We start from the raw sequence: 24,850 nt of genomic DNA, 5'->3' as shown, positions 1-24,850 counted from the left end.
GTTTGGCGACATTTTCTCGAAAGTCAGTGGCAACCCTGATGACAAGAAGAAAACGAAGGAAGAGGGGGCAGCATGATACATTTTGATGTCCTTAGCTTAATTTTTGGGAATGGCCGTGTGAAAATTGCGGTGAATGCGAAGTATGTATTTGAGCATGGTCACTTTTCGTAACCTAAAAACTAGGGGTGTGCGAATATTCGAAATTTCGAATATTTTTCGAATAGTATTTGCTATTCGATTCGATTCGCACTGGAATTTTACTATTCGAACGATCGAACTTCCCAAAAACAAATACAGTCAACGTCCAATTGAAAGTGACCCCTTCAGATTTTTAATATGCTTCACCTCATTACATTCTCGTATTGCAGCAAAGCTGCCTTTCAAGCTCCGTTAAGGTCGAACTTTGCCAAGACACAGTCAACGTCCGATTGGAAGTGGTCCTAGATTTTCAATATCCTTCACCTCGTCACACCGCTGTATTGCGCAAAGCTGCCTTTCAAGCTCCGATACAGTCGCAAATGTACTAACTCAAGAAAACGCTGGTTCCAACGAGGAGATGAAAGATGTGGCAGCGGTGGGGGCTCAGTTAGTGCTTTTTTGGACCTGAAATTTGGGCAGGAAGTCCGAAAAATCGGGAGCGGAAGCTTTTTAGCATCCAAAATTTCAGATGTTCTTATATATCGACGTCTACGAGGCAGATTTGTAACTCTGGACTTGAAGGGAGCACACCCTTGTCCATCACATTAGTTGGGCTTCCACAGAAGTTGAAAGAGGAGGAGAGGCTGAGGAAATGGCATCTTTGCCTATCACGTCTAAAGTGTTGTCGGCAACACTTTGGTTGCACCAAATCATGTACATAAATAGAATTCGGCCTCTACATTACCTCATCCTTGATAAGACAACTATGAAACACCATCCCGCCAATACTTCATCAACCTAGCGAAAAGAAACACTTTCATGTTGCTATCTCATAACAATATGCTTCGGAATCCTCTGCAACTTTTTTTCTGCAATTTCGCTTCGAAGTATTCGAAAAATATTCTAGAAATATTCGAGAAATATTCGAAAAATATTTGATTCGATTCGCACTCACACTTCAATATTCGAATTCGCTTCGCACTCAAAATTTTGCTATTCGCACAGCTTTACTAAAAACCGCTCAAGTCCCCTAATTGCCAAGAAACTCCTGCAGTCTTTGAGACCAAAAGGTCCTTGATGTAGCAGATATCATTCTAATTTCTAGCCCACGACTACAGGTTCTTGTGCGCTTCTGCGACCGCGTCAGCCCCTGCTTGTAAGTCATTCTACAAAGCGCGCAGACGCTCTCGAGATTCTCTACCTTGCATCTGCTGTTCCAGGGTCATTTTCTTCTTCCTGTAACTTCGGAAACTTCAGCGCGATAGGTGCTTTCCACACATGGCATTTCAACGAGCCGCTACAAAAATACTATTTTCGATGAATACACGATGCACGCGGCTAGTGTTCCGCTTCATTATACCCTTTTCTTTGCGACTAGGTAGGTCGGTGCCCGTGAAAGGCCCATTGACAGTCAGTTTGAAGAACACATTCATTCGAGAAGCCGTAAAAAGAGGGAACCATTTTAGTGAGACCTCCGCTAAATTTCTGAGCGCCAAAAATTTTACTACAGATGACTACATCCACACATTATTCTCCTCAAGGTGCGATTGGTTGTAGAACTAATTTAAAGCTAAAGCCCACCAAGCTTTCTTCCTTAATTGCTAAGAAACGCTGCTTCAGCTTCCAATATTAACGGTACCAAAGTATATTCGTTCCTCTGCTTTCGGACATTTTCAATACGTGTCGAGGGACAAGTCATGTAGTTTACTTCTAACCACGGGGTAACGCAGGGGTCATTGGTTTGCGCTGGCGCCTTTACAGTTCAGCGTTGCCTTCTTGCCCATCACTATAGACTGCACTACATCCCCAGTTACGAATACAATGTCACCTTGTGGTTCACTTACAGAGATCTGCATACGCTATGCCGATATTTTAAAGAGGATATTCATGATTGCGCACAGATCGCCTAGAATGATGGGCTAGAGAGTACTGATGTACACCGGTCCCTAACAAGGATAGTGGCGTCTGAAGCGGACTTTTAACCGATAATTGGCCTAAGAACGGGCACCGAAAATTGAAGGAGGTGCGCAATCACGGGCTAGAGACAGCCCGGTCGAGATCCGGTGCTTCCGGGATGCTGCAGTGTCGGCAACGATTCTACACTTGGTGCGCAGAATTGCACGAAGAAACAGCAGGGCACGTACAGAGGCTTTGCCGCCCAGCTCCCTACGTCATCCAACCGTACATTGCCTATAGGGCGTAACTTTAACGATTTGCTGCAGTAGCAATCTGTGGCGGCCGCCGCTCATAACAGCAGCTTAACTGGAAGGCCCCATTTGACCATGACACAGATTAACTAAGCGCTTTGGTGCTACACGTCTCTTACGACAAACAATTCAACCAACCTTCGTCGACATGGTCAACCCAGCTTGTAAAACTCAGTAAGTGCTGGAGCATGAGAACACAAACTTCACTGTATCTTTCGCTAACGTTAAAAAGCTCACTTGCTGTTTACTATTTAAAAAAATCGGCGGATCCCACGCGTTGTGGGAATCGGTTTCATGCGAAGAAGTCAGCGAGTACTTCTATGCTGCATTTTATGGCTTTGAGCCAAGTGTTACGAGGTGGATCGACGCGTTTTTGTATGTGTAGTAACTGTGTGCACATCGTGGGCTTACCAGGCACGTCGACAACACTGGCATTTAAAGGGTAACTTATGGCGCGACGTTACGTCAGCCCTCACGTTAGAATACATACGTCTGTATTATCGAAACTAAGTGCACTTTATGGTGCAACCCTTGCAAAAATCTATCTATACAGTCTATAGACTGTCTAAAAATGGATTTAAACAGCCTATAGACGGTCTAAATTCATTTTTGAAAGGGAATCATGTCAATGTTATACGTAACTTTCGTTAATGTATTCCTCCGGGTTGAGCAATACTTCAATATAGCTTGCTGAATTATACGAATACAAATGTAATGTTTATTAGACTGCTATAAAAGCGGAGCCAACACTGGAACTACAGACGTTAATCTGATATGACGCCTGTATCGTAGGAGTGAATATGTAGTTTTTATTGCTTTCTTGTAAAATTAGATAGCCAGCACCACAACCACAATTGACGTTGCACCGACATTACGCCTGCAGAGGTTGTTCTTGCAAACCAGTTTAAAGACCTGGCGTGGTTCTGTGGTAGAATACCTTACCTTATTGCCATGCAGAATGCTTGGGTTCGATTCCTTCTGGGATTCTACTTTTTATTCTTTCAATATGTCTGGGCAACGCTGCCGGTGTCGGTTTTTCTTAACGCTGTCGCATTTAAATTACCAATGTCTGTTCTCGCCGTTCCTGAATAGATATAAGCTGTCAATCACCTGTGGCGCATACCCGTACACCGCGGCCCGTGTGCCACGTGTGTCTGGAGGAAAGGGTTTGACGACGTACGCGACAGGATTTTCACGTTATTCATGTCATGACCCGACAGTCATATTCGTGAAATCCTCTTACCCTCTCATGCCAGTTTTGGTCTACACCAAGTTAAGGAGGCAATCATGAGAGCACCCAGACGTAGGCGGCTAGATAGATAGATATAGATACGAAGATAGAAACGCTAAAAGTGCCAAAGGTTCGCTAAGAAATGCTTCGCATTTAGAAAAGGGGGGAGGGTGACTTCATGGCTATATCCTGTACTGAATCAATAATTTGTTATGCTTCCCGAAAGTTTGGGGTGCTTAATGAAATGTCCAAGTGAAATTACATAGGATGAATGATTTCGTTGAATTTCCCTTATTTTGACTGCCGTAGAGGACCTGAACCTCAAGGCCTTTGATGTTCTTAGGGGACAGAATCATAAAACTGAGATCACGTTCACAGGAACGAAAATAGGACAAGCCGGATACAAACGTGACACCTAGAAGTATGAAGCTTGTCTAGAGCTCTTGTCTCTTTCATTTGGTACATGTGTCAGCGTGACATGTGGGGTTTCCTTTTTTTTTTCTTCTCCTGGTTTTTAGACCACCTTCCTTTCCACGTGTCTAAGCTAATGAATAAGGAAAGTTTTAAGAGACTTTGGAGCTACGAAGTCAGTTTAAATATCACTCTTATTTGCGCATGTTGAAGCTATACGATCGTTTTTCATTTTTATGTATCAAGGTATTTCATCGCTTAATGCAGCGACGTATATCCTTCAAAGGTATTAGCTCCGAGCTAGTCAACGACTTTTGTTGCCTTGTCAGGCAGGTACGCATGCACCGCAGCGAAGTCATCATGAGCCAAAGAAGTCTTGAATTCACCATGATCGCCTTGACCTCACCTTGATCTGTATAATAGCAACTGAACTGTGCGCGATCTTCACTGTGAATGTCGTATAACGGGATCCTTTCATGTCGCAGTGGAACTGACATCGGCGCGGACAACGCTTGCCCTGAGCGTTGTGTTCGTGATCATCTACATTCTCAGCTGGTGGTGGATGGCGTTCGCCCTCAAGCAGGCCAAGGACGACGTAAGTGTTGCCCTACAGCTGCGCCTAAGGTGCGGAAAGTAAGCTTGTTGGAGTCGCAACGAGCCTTAGTTTCTACAAACACACTGCTAACTGTAGCCGCTCCTTTTCCCTTATGCAGACACAATCACACATTTGCAGGACTAAAGAAATTCGAATTGGCCGGGATCTTGTAGTTGCTTCGCGGTAGCGGGCGAAGAAGCAACAAGAACAGATATTTAGCACGCGGCTGAAGTGGAAACATGGACGTAGCGGTCAGCCTGGATTGCTGAACATTACTTGATTACCACAGAGCTATAGGGACCTTCGTCATCAGAAACCAATAAACATTGCGGTACTTTTGATATGTCTGCATATATAATTTGTCGTTATTAATATCTCTAACTTCTAACCAATTGTAAAAAATTGAACGAGAGGTCTGATGGAGCGTATGCAACGCAGTGCAGTCTGTGCAAATGGACGCACCTGCTTATACTTGGCGCTGTGGTTACTACGCGACAAACCTATATTTCTAGACGATTGAAGAGGCGATTTAACTACGTCAGCAATTAATAACTTTACGGTATATGGCTAAACTGTACATTGAAGCTGAGCAGTCGCTTCTCAGGAATCTTACTCCGTGTTTGTAATGTCCGCCTCGAGTAGTGTCGGCCTGTCACTTAAACTCAATCGAACAGGTGGAAAAACACGCGTAATAGTAGCCCAGCGGCTATTGCGATGCGCTGCTGCATGCGCTTAAAGTTGTGGATTGGATCACGCCGGCGGCGGCCACATTTGCGATGGGTTCTAGACGCAATAAGGTTCGTGAGATAAAATTTAGGTTTACGGTAAAGAAACCCGGATGGTCGAAATTGACCGCGAATCACCCGCTACGGCGTACCTCATAATCGGGGCGTTGCTTTGGTGCGTAAAATTATCGCAGTGCCTCTGCTGTGGACCAGACGACAGGAATAAATCTCAATTGATTCCGTGGACCAGACCAAAGGATAAAGTCACACTTTATTCTGTTGACCAGACCACAAAATAAACTTCAACCTAATTTTGTGGACCACACCAAAATACACTTATATGTTGTTGACCGTGTGGACCAGACTGCGCTGTATACGTAGCCCTAGCAACCCACCCCTCTTGATGACGGTTTCTCTCAAGGATGGGAAGATTTACATGCCGTTCTGTGAACGGGTCCAGACCAGGGAGGTTATGTCCGGACATAGGGCGCCAGGGTACAGTGATACGAAATTGAAGAAAGACACGGTGCAGAATCGTATGTGTGAAAAGTTCGAAGTGCGAAGCCCACCTTTAGCGTTCTTTTAGCTGGCCGGACAGCAATCGATAAACTTTGGGGTTATGAAGTGAAGCGGCAAAAGGAAGGCGTGTTTATTGTTGCAGAAGCGCACAGAAATGACTTGGATCGTTTGCTTGATGGGGTTAAAACTCTGGAGCCCACTTCGAATTTATCTGTCATATATAAACGAATTTACATTAGCCACCTGCCAATCAACTCTTCTGATTTCCCTGGGAGCTAGGCCTCGGCAGGGGGAGTGGAGAGGGTGCAAAATAGGCACTTGCCTCCGCCCCCTCCCCCCACCGCGATGCAACACACGTTTGCACCCAACAAGACAAAATCCTGCAGATGCCCATGCCTGGCAGACTCCTGAATTTCGAGCAAAGCTCCCGAACGGTCACGGCCATAAATCTCTCCCCCCCCCCCCCAAAAAAAAATAAAAAATAAAGAACGATAACGCCATCGCGAAAAGAAAATAACAGTAACAAAGGACAGCGCTTCTCAAGTTTTCTGGCCTTGTTACATCGAGTGCGGAACGCTTCAGTCACTTTCGCCGCAGTACAATCGTGTGATGCAATAAAAAGCGCACTAAGATTGACTAGCACCTACGAGTCGTCACGGGACACAGCACATTTTGTCCTTTAATTGCACACACCTGGACGCGTCGCATAATTACAAGTACTAGTATGATCGCCGACGTCTGTAAACTTTAGTGGAACGCCTCAAATTTTGCTGTATCCAGTGACAGTTCTTGTAGCCCCTTGCCAATTTTAGTGCTCTTTTTTGCATTACAATAATGTACTGTGGTGAAAGTGACTGAAGTGTTCCGCGCGCGATTGATAATGGCAAGAAAATTTTAGAACCGCTGTCCTTTGATGTTATTATAGGCCTTCCATTTGCTGCTCCAGTTTACAACCAGAAGTTTATCTGCTGCTGACATCCATAACCAAATTTGTCAGGCCTGCAAGCACCCCAAAGGTGGGCTTCGCCTTCGCATTTCGAAATTCACGCGTACGCGTCTTCAATCTTGCATCACTGTGCCCCGGTGCCCTATGTCCGGACATAACTTCCTTGGTCTGGACCCATTCACAGAATGCCAAGCGAATCTTGACATTCTCGAGAGAAGCCTTCCACAAGAAAGTTTTGTGCAGTGTCGATTCTGCGGACCAGACCGAAGAATAAACCCCGACAGTCGTGCCATTCGTGAGAGAAAACCGTCGTCAAGAGAGCTAGGCTACATGGGCTACAGCGCTCTGTGGCCCGCACGGTCCACAGAACGTCTATTATGGTGTGATCCACAAAATAAAGATGAAGTTTATTAAGGCGAAAGTCTTAGATGCCTCATCAAACACGAAAAGTGACCGGCGTCCCGCGTCGGCGGCGCCAACGCGAGTGATGCAAAAAAACATCACGCGATGACGTCATCATATTACGTCGTCAGGACGTCATAGATTGCCAAAATTTTTGATGCTGTGGCATCATCGCTTGGTCAAAGGTGGGCCGATGACGGATGCAGTGCAAACCCAGGCGAGGTGCCTGCTATCCTGGAGGCAGTGCGAAACTACGTTAGGTGCGGAAAGCTTTTGGTGGGTGGCGGGGCAGGACCAATGCATCGACTGAGAAGAAAAAGAAGACGGCTTTCGCGTTCCAGTCGTCTTAGGTCAAGGCATAAGGGACCCTGTGATTTCTTTTTGTGGTCTTGTCCACAGAATAATGCGGGAGTTTATTCTGTGGTCTGGTCCAAGGCACTGCGTAAAATTCTAGAATGAGATTTGAGTAATAATAATAATAATAAGAAGACTACGTTAGGGGTAATTTATAGTGAAACACAATGGAGACTAGCAATAAACATGCTGTACATTCAAAATAGTGGTTATACAGGCTTGTTGGTACGTATACATATTTTTTTTTTTTTGAACAGCTGATAAACGGGACACAGAGTTCACGAGACATGTGGTATATTCACGCGGCATATCGAAGTGTGTAGTACTTATGGCTAATTCACATGCTGGAATTGTGTCGCGTTTCATCGCGTTGATAAGCAATGCTTATCCGGTAGTGGGGTAACAACAAAAAAGAAGAAACGTAGTAGAGGTAAGCTTTTAGCGTTGGTGTATTGCAGTTGTCGCCGGGGGCTCAAGAACCCGGCGCGTTTCAGTGTCGACGTCTGGTCTGCACTAAAAGTATTTGAGTGCTGATGATTTTTTTTATGCTAGGGTCAATGCTGCTCGTATAATACCAGCGTTTGTATTGTTAGAACTTATAATATTACTGTAACACACGTACTCACGCCTTACATATCGTTAAAGTTGACTTAATGTGTGTTTACTTCAATGCTGATTTGTCTCAATCACACTTGCACTGCATGTATACTGCATGCGCGTTATCGGCGTTTCATAGCTTTCTTTACAGGAAAGCAGAGAGCGCTGTTTTAAGGAGAAATTTACGAAAAGTACACTATTACTATTTCTCACAACGTGAACTCATTCGAGTGAACTTAAAACAGCTCGGTAATTTTAGAATGATCCCGAAAGCTTGGTTATATAAGAAGTTCTTCCTGGAAAATGAGCTGCCATCGCTCCATATGTTATTTGAGCGTGCTCTGCTATATTTTTTTTAGCTTATCTTTAAATAAAATCTATGCCTATCGAGACTACAAACTCAGCAAGCACAACTGTTTTAGGATCTCCTGCGCTATACATATGTACTATGCGAGGGAATATCTGCGCCTTACTCTGAGGAAGTGCGTTTCTCAGTATTAAGCGCGTGATTGTAACACGTATTACAACTGTACGTGTATTCTGAGCTTCAGTTTATTTCGTGTAAGTACAATATCACGAGAATACAGGGTAATTGCACAGAAAGTGGTCCCGGAGGAGTGTACTATAGAGGGATTTGTAGTCAATAAATGTGTAAACATAGGATGTATCAGAAAGCAACAACAAGGTCGAAGAGAAAACAATAGAAAAGGAACTTAAACACGAATAAAAACGTTATAAAACTCTAAAAAAGCGAAAGAACAATGTCCACCTTAGCACAATGTTAGTATCTAAGAAAAACAAAAGAAGCGGTAGCATTTTTAATAATATACTTTACTATATTTATAATAGCCTTACACGAAGTACGAGGATTAATGTGAAATATGGTGTTTTGTGAGTATTATTGAGTTCAATCTGGAGCGCAAGCTTACGTTACTCGCACGGCGTTTCTGATCGAACATTTAATTTTGTGCTTGTCATTATGCATCACAGGGTAGCGTATCCTTGCGGACGGTGCTGCTTCTGTCCGTGTTTGCAGCCGTGGATATCGCTGCAAGCACCGGCTTCGTCCTACTACGGATTATTATGGTAAGCGAATCATCGTCACTGTTTCGACTTGCACTGTTTATGAATGCTGTGCCTCGTTTGCGCACTGATTGACCCTATTTTCTAAATGTCTTATCGCACCTCTTTTTGCTACAATTACCATGGTATTGGTTTCCGACATGAAATACGAGGGGCGTCCGCAGAGAAGGTTCTCGTTAAGTAATAAATGAACAGGATCGGCAGGAAAACAATTCCTACATTGTCAGAGTGACGCGTGGGCTGTTCTTACAGATCTGAACCATACTTATTTTAGGGATTCATGACTAAGTTTTAAGCGCCAGTCTCATGATAATATGCCTCCGATGACTCAAGGCAAGATGTCGCCCCTCTCCCTCACCCCTCTCCTGTTGAAATTGCTCTTGCAACATTGCCTTTATCCTGAGTTATAACGAGTGCAGTGGTGGGAAGGTAAAAAAAAAAGTGTACACTCCCCACACGCTCAACCAGTGTCATAAGATATTCTGTGAAAGAAAAGAAAGTTTAAAAAAAAGTTACGCTTTAATGTGGTTCTAACTTTCTGTTTTGCGCGTCCTTTTAAAGCCCACCGTACATACTAAATACAGTATCTCCAGTGTTTTCGAGTTATTTAAGAATCATAAGAGCCTTAATTCTATCTTTCCCATCTCAGTACGTCATGCGAGACCGTCTATACCCCATGACGATGCGAACACCATACATCACTGAAGCGGACCAATTCGCTGCCTTCACAGCGCTGCGACTGGCGACGCTAAAGGTGCGTTGTATCAGCGTTTCCTTCTTCTTCTCTGAGAGGTGAACGCAGCGAACAGACGTTCACACTGCACACAGGAAGAAAAAGGGCAAAGGGAGGCCGCGGCTAACCGAATTCTCTGTCACACTTATGAGCGTGGCGTGGATAAAATTATGACGATAATGACAGAGTGTGCCTCGTGTTACAGAGCATACAAGCGCTACGGGAGAAAGCGCTGTCGAAGGCTCGTGGATAACTTTTACGACCTGGGGTTTTTTGAACGTGTACACAGAGCACTAGTGAACTGAACTGTAAAAAATAAATATGAGAAACTTGAAAAAGAGAAGCAAAAATGACGTGTTTAAATATTTACTGGAGTGATAAAAACAGACATCGTTTAATTAAAACAAAGTACACAGTTCTCTATATTTATGCTGACATGCAGGTTTTTTTTTTAATTGGTACTTATATTTGAATGAGTTGAGCGCATACGAGGACACGGACAGAAGGAAGAGACGTACACACACTGGCGCTCCTTCTGTCCGTGTCTCTTCCTTCTGTCCGTGTCCTCGTATGCGCTCAACTCATTCAAGTATGACCAACCAACAAGCCCGCATCGCCACCCTCGTTGGTACTTACACACCGAAGTGAAAGAAATTGATCATTTATACTGTGAGCGAACTGAGATTTCTTCCTCTCTTTATAATAACCTCAATGAACATTTTCATGGAGCTTTGCCAGCCACTTAAGTGCGCTCAGATGAATTTTATATCTGCGAGCCTTAGTTTCGGAAAAACACATAACGGCTTTTTGAGTGAGTTATGCCACTCGAAGCATGACCATAAATACCGGTAGGATGTGCATTTTTAGATTAGTAGTGTCGGTTGTTTGGACGCTAGCTGTCTTACGTACAATTTGTATGTTCTACGTAGCTTGCTTACATGTGCTTTGTTTTCAAAATGAGATATGTGTAGGGGAGTTGCTTAAAAAACTGCGTTACAGTTATAGGGACAAAAGACAGGGAGGACACACGCTATGACGTATACACGACAAGCGCAAACTATCAACTGGATTTATTGAACAAAAAAACCACGAAGAAAAAAAAAGGCTCGAAGAAAGGGAAGTGTAAAAGTTTACGATGGGGGAGGAGGCTACAATCTTGCCAAACTGTCTTCTAACGCTACATGAGAGCTGATGACAGGATATTGCGATGACTCACTAAGTTATTGTCCGAGTTGGCTGGCTTCATTGCTACATGTTGCTTCTGATAAAGTATATTTCTGGTGGGGTCAGCTGAAGCAACATGTAGCAATGAAGCCAGCCAACTCGGACAATAACTTAGTGAGGCATCGCAATATCTCGTCATCCCCTCACATGTAGCATTAGGGGACAGTTCGGCAAGATTGTAGTCCTCTACCCCATCGTAAACTGTTATACTTTCCTTTCCTCAGTTCTTCTTTTAGAGCGCAGCTCTTAGGCGCCCGTTCCTGCATTGAGCGGCGTCGCGGTTGGCGTTGCCGTTGTCGGCGTAACCGATAGAGCGAACGAGGATGAAAGAGCCACTGGCCTCTAATCTCGCTTTCTTCCTCCGTCACGCGCGCTAGCCCCTCGGTCGGAGCTCTGCGCATGCAGGGCTGGCACGAGCCCTGCGGCTGGCTTCGCTTGTCGTAGCGGGACTGTCGGCGTTTCGCTTGGTTCGCGACGCCGGCAATGCAGAGTGGTGCGCGCACCACTCGAGCGCTCTCGGCGTTTCGCTTGGTTCGCGACGTCTGCAATGCACAGAGTGGTGTGCGTAGCACTCGAGCGCTGGCACTTTCTGTGGCAATATATAACGAATGTTACCGTGCTACAACCGCGGATAGCCAAAACTTCAAACACAGTTGGCGCTGCCGCAACACGAAGCTGCGCTCAGAATTCGCATTAGGGAGTATCGTAATCGTCGGTGAAATTGTTTATCTTCATTTTTTTTTCAATAAATCCAGTTGACAGTTTACGCTTCTCGTGTCTACTTCGTAACGTGTGTCCTCCCTAACTTCTTTTGTCCCTGTGACGGTAGCGCAGTTTTTTAACCATGCCAAGCTAACTTTGCTGACGTATAGGAGAAGCTGGCATTATGGCATATACCCGTTCTTCTTTCTTAGGCAAACAAACGAGCAAAGAAGACGGAACACACTAACAAGATAAAATAGCTTATATCGCGCTAACGTATTATTAGCGTAAAGTTCAAATGAACCCACTGTAACTGACGGGAGACGAAATTTGCAATAGGGCAGTCACTTGCTGTTCACGTGCACCTACTTCACGGAGCTACACTCTGCAATACAAAACATACAAGGCTACACCACAGGTTGCAACCAAGTCAGTATCAAGAGTCTCGGTGCATACAGACCATAAGCACCCGCAAGGCATAATTCACGTAGAACGTGTTATATTGCACCAGTAATTATCCGCAATTCTTGAGGTTTCCAAGAAATCTTTTGGAGCGCTAAATGCACGCTCTTCCAGTTGAATTTGTACGATATGGATCTAATATTCCTTTACAGTGAGAGCTTGTATATTCAATTACTACCGATCCCAGAATTTGATAAAGCTGCATGTCAGAAAGGGAGATGACCATGCAACAGTGTTTTTTTTCTGTGAAATGACGGAAAAAGTCATGAACAGAAAACATTAGTGAAACTATAGGAAAATACGGAAATAGAAAACAAAATAATACCGAAAGATATGTTAATAGAGTTACCGTACATGTTTTCTTAATTTTTTCTTCACAACTGTACGTTTACAGCATATGTTTTTTTTTTATTATATTCACAACAATTGCTGCTGCCGTGATTGGAGATCGAACCAGCGACCTAGTGCGAAACGGCAGAACACTGTATCCCCTGACAAAGTGCAACGGGTAGTGACTATAATTGTGGGAATACCTGTTACAGATAACGCGAATAGCTGGCTTTGGCTGAAGCTGCCTTCAGAGTGAAATCCGTAAAACGAAATAATATGGAGTCAGCGCAGCGACGTCGCCAAAATTGCACATCCTAGGCATAGGAAACGTTGCGCGATTGGCTTGCCTGCTGTGCCCCATGGATCAAACTACAACCGAAGTTTGACCGGAGAGGCAAAGCCGTACAGTGCGACAACGGTGCTTTTGGGCTGCTATACGGTGACATGCATACTCTAAATTCGAATTTTGCTGCGTATATATATACTACCCCGCGACTTCCATAAAACGGTCGCTACTTAGTTCCTCTGGCAACCGCCATGAGACGGAGCTGGTTTGTGGCTGTAGCTGCCGTCGGTCTTGGCGTGGAGCTCTTGCTGTAGCTTCTGTGCATTGCATGTCTTGCACTGCTGCGTGAGCACCCAACACTTGCACTCACACGTGCAGGAGATGGCACAGGAAGTCAACGGAGCATGATGTCATACTCTCGGATTTCTTGAGCCTGACCTGTGGTTGCGAATAAGGATCCAGTGGGACGTTCGCGAATGATGGAATGTGTACTTACTCACAACAAATGAAAATAACGGGAAGGCATCAGGTGGGACGCTGTAGAGAATAGGAAAGAACCCCCCGGGACTTCAAACACGGTCGTCTCCTTTTCCCTTTATGTGGTAAGGCACCGAGTTGACAAAGATGCCCACCCTGTCGCTGCACATAATGCCATGCGGAGCACAACAAGAATCGGGGTCGGTATTTTGTAGCGATGTGCCTAATAATATGTAGGGTTTTATGTGCCAAAACCAGGATATGATATGAGGGACGCCGTGGTGGAGGGCTCCGAAAATTTCGACCGTCTGGTGTTCTTTAAAGGGGCACTAAAGGCAAATATTAAGTCGACGTTGATTGTTGAAATAACGGTCCAGAAACCTCGTAGTGCTACTTTTGTGCCAAGGAAGTACTTATTTTGAAATGAAATCACGTTTTGTGGTCCGCATCACGTTAGCGCACTTCAAATCACCCGCCTGAAAGCGGTGTTTCTCACGTCACTGCTGCCGTGCCCAACGTTGTCCGCCTTTACTGCGCGGCGGCGTGCACTGGCGGCATGCGCCATTCGGGCATCCGGCAACATCACATGCATGCGGCATTTTGTCGAACTTTCTGTCAGAGCGACTTTCACGAGCGCGCAAAACACACGCGGAAGTACGCGATACCGAAACTACCACTGAGACGCGACCGCGTGAGCGAAGCAGAGTGCCGGGCGAAGCGCAGTTCGGCGAAAACGGAACCTTTGAACCACGCGCGCCGTTCCCCATGGCAACGCCAAATAGGTTATTTTTTCCACGAATCAAGCGGAAACGAAAAAGGCAGCATTGTATTATGTCTCTCGATGCACGGAAGGTTCTTTTTTTATTGCAGATAGTTTGATTACGAGTGATTAATTGTAGTCCAACTCTCTCATGTCATCGGGATCATTTAAAAATGTGCCGCTCGTGGCGCTCATCGTGTGATACATTTAGCTTCATTTCTCGCTAAGTAGGGCACTGCTGTTGATAATATTGCCGTTTTAGACGTTGTCATACATTGAGCTTTCAGTCTGACATAAAATGTTATTTGCCTTTAGTGTCCCTTTAACTAGCACTAGCATCCATCCCACTGTACATGCCGGGCCTCTAGGATTTCGTCTCTATAGAAATGCGACAACCACGGTCGGGATCGAATCCGCGACCTTCGGGTCAGTGGCCGAGCACCATAAGCTCTACCACTGTGGCGGACGTAGCGGTGCGCTAGTTAGTATGAGTGCATGAAGGGTCGCTAAACTCGACACCCTTTTTCTTTTGCACTGTTGTTTCTTCGATACACGCTGACACAACAAGTCGCAATATCGCGTCGAGAATGCGTCGCACTAGTTCGATTCTTGTGCCCGAGTGAGCGCGCCCTGATTCTGCAAAGCGCAGTTTCTCACGGCGCACTGTCTTATATTTCCTTGTGCTTTTTTCTCCCTGCGAAGTGCGCCCACCCGGAGAAATTTCTGAGGTACAGAAATTCACACTCCGTGAGAAGCGGAAAAGCAAAGTGAATTCACGTGTTATATTCACCAACGCACCTTTGTTGTCCGGCTTATGTATCGTTTTTTTTTTCTTTTTCATGTTCTTCAGTCAAGCTGCGGGACCACGGACGTTCTCGTGTCCATCGTTGTGGGCTTCCTGACCGGGCTACGGGTACGTAGGGGCAGCCAGCTCATCGGCACAGCTCGAACTGTATTGACACTGTCCATTTTTCCGCCGCCCTAATAATTGGCATTGCCAGGTTCCGTGTTTGTATCAGTCGTGTTAGGAAAGGGGAATGCCTGTTCCGTTGACTTTATGTGTATTGCGATCCCCCTTAAAGGGGCCCTGCAACACTTTTCCAAGTAACCATGGAATGGCTTCAGTAAAGGAGTTTATTGCCTCCCGAATTCACCGCCGCAAAAAATTTTTAGAGTCCGTCAAGTACGAGCGGAGTTTCAGAGATTTGTCGCACGCTGTAATTGCTTTCTCCCTTCTCTTGAGGGAAAGAAATTACGTCACGCGCGCGTCATGACCTTGAGCAATTTTTCGTTTTTTTTTTTTAACGCATGTCTTACTTTCAGTGTGATCGCGAGCGGGCACGTGGCGGCCTCCCGCGGCGGTCGCGGTAGCTATGCAGCTCACGATGCTCAAATCAGCCAATGACCGTGGATTTAGGTGTATGGCATCATTTATCGAGAGAAAAGGGAACGATTTCTAGCTGACTTTGAGAATTAATTGTAAATTCCAGGCCGTATGTTGCGCTGTAATGTTTGGCTCGCGTGTTCTCAGGGGAGCCTCGGCTACCGATCAGCAGCGTTTTCTGACCATGTTGAAAAAGTGTTGCAGGGACCCTTTAAGATGTGACATACTTATTAAAGCTCGCTACTGGGATGACAGTAGAATAAAAATAAATGTTACTCCTTGAAGAATTGCAGTGAAGGACAGTGCCATACGATACAGCTGAGACATTCCACACATTGTCACTCAGACATCATCATCATTTAGACGGCACGTCGTAATTTCTTTGTCTCTCTCAGTATGTGTGTCCGTGGGCCCGTAGACATTAACGTGTAAATGGTACGTTCGTACTCCAAGACAAAAGGCATTTCTTTTATTGTGGTGCAGTGGTTGCTGAATGGCACATAAACGAAGGTGTTCCGTGATTCGTAAGTTCGCACAATATGATTCGTGGGGAAACTTTTTCTATCAGCAAGTCACTACAGCCTTGTCTCCGCCTGAATTATTTTAAAAGCGCCGTGCACTTTTCTTCCTTTTTTCGCAGATATACAGCGTGGCCTGTGTCATCTCATTCTACAAGAAAGCGAAGAACGGTGGCCTGAGCGCCTTTCGCAAAGGTAAGCGCGACAAACAGAGTTTTCTCGTCGTCAACTATTTTTGTATAATTTATCTTATCAGGTATACCTGCTTATATAGAATATAGGAATTGAGAAACGAAACTAGTATTTGACCAATGAATGCACTGCTCGTGAAAGCAAGCCGAGACAGCAACGCCGTGAAGAGAGAGAGATGAAAAAAGGAAGGCCGGGAGGTTAACCAGATATTAGCATCTGGTTTGCTACCCAGCACTGGGGAGGGGAAATAGGGGCAAGAAAGAGGGTCTAGAGAGAGAGGGGGAGAGGGGAAAAAAGAGGAAAAAAAAACGCACGTACACACACAAGATAAAAAACAGCAACACACACAGGGACGGCGTTCTGGTTACAATCGCTCAAAAAGGCCGGTCGATCGCAAGAAGCGCAGTAGCGCTTGCATGGCCTTCTTCTGCGACGTTGCGTCTTATCGATGGCGTAGAATTCTTTCCTCCGACAAAGGTCGGTCATTCAACTTGTTCAGCGCGTTGCAAAGAGATAGTCGCTGTGCACTGTACAGTGGGCAGTCGCAAAAAATATGTCTAATTGTTTCTGCGTTTCCACAGTGGTCACAGGCTGCGGTGTTGGCCACCCAATGCGGAAAGCATAGGCGTTGGTAAACGCAACGCCCAACCACAGCCTACACAAAAGGGTCGCGTCTGCTCGGCGAAGCCTTGATGGCACTTGAAGACTTAATGTAGGGTCAAATGAGTACAGTCGATCATGTTTGAAGTGTGGCTCATTCCATTGTGACGTGGTGCGTTGGCGAGCATGCAAACGGAGCTTCCGTGCAGCGTCTGTCCTAGAAAGTGGTAGTAACAGTTCATGGTCTTCTGCGTGGGCTGAGCGGGCAGCTTGATCGGCCCGTTCATTGCCGATGATTCCGCAGTGACTTGGTAACGACTGAAAAGTGATTTGATGTCCTTTCTCAGTTAGGTGGTGGATGAGTTCGTTCGATTGTCATCTTCCTCTCACAGTCATGAAACGTGTGCTATATCGCAGAATTGTCCAACAACGCGGACTACTTTTCCGAGAGGCTGGAGCGGCTGAAGGACGTCGAGGACTACGTGCCTAAGCCTATGATAGCGCCTATGTAAGTATCTTTGTTTAAAAGTGCGTAAGCATTTCTGTCCCTACTCAACGAGCAATCTGTATGTATACGCCCGTCCCTCTGTCACGCAAGTCTCATCGCAACAAAAAATGAGTGTATGATACCGAACGAATTTTCTCGGCGGTTCTCGGCTTAGAACCTATGCGCTCAGAAGCCGTGTGTCTTACCCACTGGACTAAACAGCCACGCTTCTAGAACGTGAATGTACAGGGTGTTTTTTGTAGGCAATACGGATTTTTAAAATAAAAATCATGGGACAGTAAGGCTCCTGTCGTTCGCACACGTACTCTACGTTGAGGCGGAAATACTTTAGCTAAAATAAATAGTTAAAATCATACTGAAGTGACTAATTAACAAGAACTCGTAAGGGAACTTTTAAATGCAAAGCATTTCTTTGCCGAGCACTTTTACCGCTTCTATCTATCTATCTATCTACGTCTGGGCGCTTTCCTGATCGTCACCTTACATTGATATAAACGAATATCGGTACAGAAGGACGTGTGTATGACGAACACAAGTAACAGGTCATGACATGGATATCGTGACATGCTTGTCGTCAGCTGAACATGGTCCTTGGAATACGGATATACGCCACCGTGATTTACAGTCTATATATGAACACCCCAACGGCGAGAATAGACTCTGGAAATATTCATACAATAGCGTTAAGGAGCCCATGTCGCAGGAAATCCCGATAGACGCAAAGAATAAACCTCGTGGCTCCAGCCGGAATCGAACTCGGGTATTCTGCGTGGCAGTCAAGTTTCCTACCACAGAGCCACACTACTGCTTCAAAGTCCTTCGGAAAAAGACCCTACACAGGCGTCATGTCGGGGCAACGTCAGCCGTAGTTGCAATGTTCGCTAACCGCTCGGATAATAATGTGATAATAAGCATTACATGCGCACTCCTATGACTCGGCAAGCTATAGTCAAGCGTTGCTCGATCCCGGAGGAATACGCCAACGACCGCTACTTCTGATACACAGCTCATCGAACCGTAGTGCGCACTTCGTTTCCATGAAACTGACGTATGCGGCCTAAGGTGATTACTGATCTTACATCAGACCCTTTAGGCTCCAGTGAAGTGGGCGTGGCTGGTAAGCCTTCGATATGTTCACAACTGCTCAATTTACAGAACGACGTCGGTCAGCCTTGTAACACTTGGCTCAAAGAAAAAAAAAAACGCGGCATACGCAGCTACTCGCTGACTGCTTCGCATGAGATCGATCCCCCACAATACATGGGATCTGCCTGGATTTTTTAATTGTTGACATGAGGGCGGTTGTTTATATTAGAAAGTTGTAGTGCGTCACAACTTAGGGCATACCTATTGTTTCAGCACTCACAAAAGTTGCACGTAATTTGAGGTATTTATCATCGAGTTTTAATTGTGATATCGAAACTGATCGCGCCCGGCGCGCTGGAAACGCGGCCTCTCTGTTACGTAAGACCGAAATTTCCCGTGACAAGGAACTATGTTTTTTTTTAGTGTCTCGGATACCGTTTGAAACGTACAGTAGAATTCATTAAAATGTCTTAGATGACGTCCACCGAAGACACACTACATCGGGCTATCACTGACGGACGTCTTGGAAACTGATCGACAATTTTTGTTGTTAGATTTTTTCGCTCAGCCTCGTTGCTTAAAAAGTTGATTAATTAATCTTGCCTAATTAAGCAACTGGGCAGAACACTAAAGATAGTGTGACTTACTCCATGCAATAGCAACATGCATTTGGCCATGTCGGCATATAGTGCGTCGGCATATATTTAAACTGTGGCTAGAGTTAGCTGGGTCTTTTTCAAGAATGGCGTTGACAGGCACAGTTGCTGGATTTATACACGTTCGCTCTGAGACAGATGCGAGCAAATAGTTTTTTACAATAACAATAAAAAGGCCACTGCTCCCACAGAAAAAAAAAACATGCTCACTTGCAGCAAGAGGTGGGGCGAGTGCCGAAGAAAGAAAGAAAAATAAAGAGAAACAAAGAAGGCCACCCAGATCCGCACTTCCTTCATGCTTGGCACCACTACTGCTAAGCTGCCTTAATTTTTTTCATACCAATACCATTACAATGAATTAACGGTCGGTACCTTACACAAATTTGGGAGGAGCACCGTGACTTGAAATAAATGGTGCCATTTACCTGCTGAGTGTATCGCGCAGCGACGGGCGAATGACAATACTAGGTGCCATTGACATGTGTTCCATACCTCTACGAAAAGCGGCTTTGGGTGCGGATGTGTGAAAGGTAAAGCGTCGCCTAAGTGTACGACTCTGCTGAGTGCAGGCGCCAGACGCGCGCCTCACCCAAGCTATTCCTGGAAGGTTCTCTGTCATTCTGGTTCTCTGGCTCTCTGTCGTGGAAGGTTCTCTGGTTTGACGGGAGACCCTCCTCAACAATCTTGAAAAAAGAAAAAAAAAAGAGGAAGGACCTTTTGTAAGACACATGCGTTCATCTGCTACTTTCTCGTGCATAACATACAAGTTCTGCCGCACCCCCTATAGAAGCAGTGGAACCACCACACCTGTGCTCGCAGATTAACATGTGCTTTGTGTTGCATAGATTTAATGTCGGTCGTGTTCGTTTTCAAACGCCCGCAACTTTTTTTGTTGTCGTTTCTCTTGATAATGTGCAAGCACCCCCCCACTTCCTCTTGCTGTTAGTGCACAACATTCTTAAAGGAATGCTGACACAAAAATTTTCGCCCGGCGTTTTTTTGCCACAATGTGTTGCTGGGGGCCTGTTAGTCATAACACGGCACATCGTTTGCTGCAGCGCGCGACAGATAATTAATTACAAGCCCCTCATTACCGACACAGCCTCAGTTTCGGTTTGACAGAGCTCCAAAAACGACAAGCCGCCGGGTGCAATTACCACCACCTAGCGAGTGAAACGCTCGGTCACGTGAGCACACAGAACAGTGACGCATTTCCGCGAGGCTACACACTCGCGAGCAGCCGCCGAGCAGACACCAACAGCGCAGCGGCGAGCGCGTCAAAACAGAAATGGCGGCTACGACGTCATCATAAATTGTTGTACCGGCTGCAACGGTTACGTATGGGAAGTAGGGGGGTCACCTCGGGTCACCTCCGAGGGTGTCAATGCAACAGGTGCGGCCTATAATGATGGATCGCGCACGTGAACTTCAAAATTCATAGAAAATACCTTCCAAGCTTTATTCGCTGTCGATATTTTGCAGATGGTAAATGAACGTACACGGGAATCGATCCAGCAGGCTATCTCGGCCGCGAAATTTTGTGTCAGTACCCTTTAAGAGTGCTGTTTCTTGGGCGAGTTGGAAATGCATTCTGAATAGGGTAGCGCTTGTGAGCACGGACTACAGGAAGACACACGGACACACAGACGGATTCAGAGTCCTTGTTCGCAAGCGTTACCCTTTTCAGAATGCGTAGTATTCCTCTATTTTTGCTGCTGCTGTTGATTGTCATCTTTCTTTCTTTTTTTTTTTTTAACTGCAAAAGCGCTTGCCCCACCTCTTGCTGCAAATGAGCATGTTTTTTTCTGTGGGAGCAGTGGCCATTTTATTGTTATTGTAATAGAACTCTTTCCTCGCACCTCTCAGAGAGAAAGTGTATAAATCTAGCGACTGTACCTGCAACTCCACTCTTGGAAAAGACCGGTCCCCAGTCGAAACGTGGAATAAATGTTTTTGTTTTTTTGTTTTTATACGTGCGCCTGCACTTCATAATGCTTATTAATCACCGGATCCGAGGAACGTCACTTATGCATATATATATATATATATATATATATATATATATATATATATATATATATATATATAGTTGTTCCTCGCTTGTCATCTAGCATCCAACAACCTGGTCATTCCTTATGCTGACCGCAGGCAAAACGGACGCCACAAGTCCTCGTTCTACGTGAGCAGTCGCCCCGCGGGCGGAGGCGGCTCCGAACGTGGAGGCATCCTCGGCGCCGGCGTCGCCGGCGCGCGCCTGACGTGCGTCACGCCCACCGCGTCCACGATATGCGGCGGCGAGGAGAACCCCGAGGTGAAAATCCAGGCGGCGGACATGCCGCAGGAGATGCAGCGCGCCGCCGTCGAGTCTGCCACGCAGGCCGTTAAGCTGTACTCGACCGAAAAGCACGTGGCCGAGAGCATCAAGCAGGACTTCGACCAAATGTTCCAGCCGACGTGGCACTGCGTGGTTGGGCGCAACTGGGGAAGCTGCGTCACCCACTCCAAGCAGTGCTACGTGCGAATGGCCTACCGGGACATGACTATCCTACTCTATCGCTCTATCTGAGCATTCGTGGGTCGAGCACCGAGCCTGCGGGATACAAAGGCGCCTGCGATGATTTTTCGGGACGGACTCTCCGGCTAGCTCGTAACGGCTCTGGGAGCATGTCTTGGGGCCATTGAATCCAATGCGAAAAGGGGAGGCGCTGGGTTTATTGCGCTTTCCTACAACGACCCACACAGGGCACCTGTCGTTATCGGCGCAGGGCACTAGAAAGTGCGGGCGCTTCTATCCAGTCACCTAAGTGACCACCGGTGCTCATTGTTCTTACTAGTGCTGTGAAGTACCTGTTCATTGTAGTACTGTGCAGTCAGACACTGCCTTTATAAGCTGCCACTGTGTCAGCTTGTAAGTCTGGGCTAGAGGTCCAGCTCACCATGCCAAATTGGCCGGAGATTCCTGGCGGGCGAATTGTATGAAGACGGCTCTCTAGAAACAATTCGTGCGACTGCGGCGCAGTATCAGTATGGGCGCAGCGCCACACTCAGGCCGCCTAAACATTCCAGGAATCTGAAAGAAATAGCCAAGTTAGGGCGTGTGAAAATTTTGTATTATTTGACGAGCCCACTGGATCTGGCGCGTAAACCGGAACCATTTGTCCGATGGATATGTAAATGTGCCCGGAAATAATGTAATTCATACAAACTGCAAAAGGGGTGTGGGTAGGATTCTGTTTTAGTCATAATTGTACATTGATATGACATTCCTAGTTAGTAGGTTGGTCAGCGCCGGACGCCGCTAAGTGGCATTCAGTGAATCTCAGTTGTTGTGGCTGAGTGGGCACTCTTTTATGCTTAAGTGGAAAGTTAGAGTCACGCGTCCGTGCCTCTTCTTTATTTCTAGCTTTGTGGCAGCCCCACAAATGTTGCTGCATTCTCTGTGTGCATGAAAGGCTTCTATACTAGCAAATGCATTGTGGAAGACACTGTGGAAGACTGTGTACACATTATGTCGGATGAGGAGTAAATACCGAGAGTTATGATAGCGTTTCCTGACACCAGAATGGTTTTTGCAAGGGAGACGAGTTTGTAGTTGTACCGAACAATTTTGAGGGCCGTGCGATTACACTCGCTTAGTGCCTGCCTATTGGGAAATGATGCGATATGGCAACATGAAACGACATGGCGTATAGTTAGCGGCAAGTTCACACGTTATCTTCAACGCTATAGTGTATGTTGAGCTCGTGGAAACGATAGCACAGTAGTAGTGTCAATTTATGTCAGCCAACCGTGAAGCTCGCTACAAAGAACACGGCCATTTCGTACGCCTGGCTTGAATGTAAGCTTCGTATTCAGTGCGAAAAAGTTTAGGCTTTGGGTATATACGACAGTGGAATGTCACTAAGGTTCAACTGAGCTGCATCGCAAGATTTCCCTCGGCATCACTGCCTGGATGATAAAGGAACGATAAAGAGAAACTTGTGTTTGTAGCCTCGGCAAAATAGAAAGTCTCAAATTGCGCGCGTCTGGGAATAGTCGCAGTGAACTACAACAATACTATTTGAATTCTTGAAGTTTTTTAACGTATGTACCTAAGCATGTTGTACCGTCCAGCCTTTTACATTACTGCACGCGGTCCTATGGCTGTTGTGTAAGCAGCCGTCATATTGGACATGACAATCTTAGCTGATGCAGTCAGCCAGGTTGACTGTTGTGTGTGCGTATTTGTGTGTGACTGTTGAACTGACTGTCTGTTTAGGAGTGTTAATTATGCCACAAGCTGCGCAGGCTATTGTTGTTTATCAGGCTCTAAGTGTGCTTCATTTAGCCAGAAATTCTTTGGAGATCGCATTTGGGGATGCGGACATCTTCAGTGCGTTAGGCCATAGTCAAGAAGGCTGAATTTGTAGTAACCGGCAATCGAGTACCGTTCCGCACAGGTTCTCGCCTGTTAAGCTGGAATGGAAAAGAGGTCGTTGTTAGACACATGCACTAGAAGCAACCTTGACGTAACTTGTTTACAACGCAAGAGTTGCCTTTAGAAACCTGATCTTTCAGCGTAATAACTTATTTATTGCTTCAGATGCGCGAGCCACTGAAACATTCTAAATTCGTATTCAAATCTAACACGCCTATATTGCCATGCTATAGCGAGTGCGGGATCTTCCTCATAAATTTGTTCCCGTTTACCTAACCATATTGCGTAACACACATGCCCTTACGAAAGCATACTAATTAGACATTCTTTCCAAGTGTCACGAAGGTAAGAAAGGCATCCTTGCTTGGCGTAAAGAATAAAGCAACTTGACTTACTATTACAACCGTATTGCTAGTTTTCCACTATGTCCACAGCGGTATATGTGTGACCCCGCTATTTGTTGGTGCGGCGGTTCGCTTGGAGCAGGTTTCACAAAGCGATCCGTTCACGCGCCATTAGACGTATGGACTTCCAGAGTCCTGTTTATAGTAACCTCATATCGCTACTTGTTTGCTACAAATGAATTTTTTTCGTAAGAATTTTCATCTATAAGCTGACAGGATAGAGGAAAGGCCCGTGCTAAATCTTGAAAAGCATCAGTTGTGTGTAAAGTGACAAAAGAAAATTAAAAATTCACTGTATGCTTTTACTATATGAAGTTCAAAACCATGGTGTGCCGCTCCAATACTGTGAATGTTAGAGATAATGTTAAAGAAATAAAAAAGCGGGTTGCTGTTTGCGTGAGTGCGTCACCGTTTACACACAAAATAATTTGCGTGCATTGCCGGATGTATTTATTTTATACTGACCTTCGCTCTGTACAAGCGTCACCCTGTGCGTTGTCATTTGTAGTTTTACGGTAATAAACTTCTTTTTCACGTCATGTGTTAGTTGTGGTGGTTTATTTTTTTTATTGCGATAGCAATTATATGGACAGTCTCGGCTGGATTTTGCCGTCGCCGCCGTCATGCGCCGTATATGTATAAGTATGTATATATATGTATATATATATATATATATATATATATATATATATATATATCAAAGTCTCAAAGAAAAATAATTTAGGAAAATGCTTCCGAAGCGCGGAATCGAACCAGCGATCTCTCATTCCGCAGCGAGTGGCGCTAACCACTACGCCAGAAAGCGCAGGTCCTTCAGGTACCTAACGGCGAGCGTTATATACACACCCTTTACTGCTGGCATTACTCAGAGACGGCAGGCGCTTATAAGAGTTTCTTCATTAC

The 24,850-nt window shown here is 45.5% G+C and overlaps 1 protein-coding gene across 3 annotated transcripts in view; it reads left to right on the top strand.

Annotated features, from left to right (window-relative positions):
* The window catches only part of LOC119398316 (uncharacterized), a 116,714-nt gene extending 92,228 nt beyond the window's left edge, over positions 1 to 24,486 (top strand). For all 3 annotated transcript variants that reach the window (XM_037665346.2, XM_037665344.2, XM_037665345.2), the window contains exons 3-9: positions 4,473 to 4,582; positions 9,116 to 9,211; positions 9,858 to 9,962; positions 15,033 to 15,095; positions 16,207 to 16,279; positions 17,294 to 17,384; positions 21,275 to 24,486. In XM_037665346.2, coding sequence (XP_037521274.1) covers positions 4,473 to 4,582; positions 9,116 to 9,211; positions 9,858 to 9,962; positions 15,033 to 15,095; positions 16,207 to 16,279; positions 17,294 to 17,384; positions 21,275 to 21,692 — 956 coding nt within the window. In that variant the 3' untranslated portion in view covers positions 21,693 to 24,486. The remainder of the gene's footprint in view (positions 1 to 4,472; positions 4,583 to 9,115; positions 9,212 to 9,857; positions 9,963 to 15,032; positions 15,096 to 16,206; positions 16,280 to 17,293; positions 17,385 to 21,274) is intronic.
* Positions 24,487 to 24,850: the final 364 nt, after the last annotated feature.

This window comes from Rhipicephalus sanguineus, chromosome 1, assembly GCF_013339695.2.
Source record: "Rhipicephalus sanguineus isolate Rsan-2018 chromosome 1, BIME_Rsan_1.4, whole genome shotgun sequence".
Taxonomy (NCBI): Eukaryota; Metazoa; Arthropoda; class Arachnida; order Ixodida; family Ixodidae; genus Rhipicephalus; species Rhipicephalus sanguineus.
Note: the sequence above shows the minus strand (reverse complement) of the source record. Positions and strands in the feature narration are given on the sequence as shown.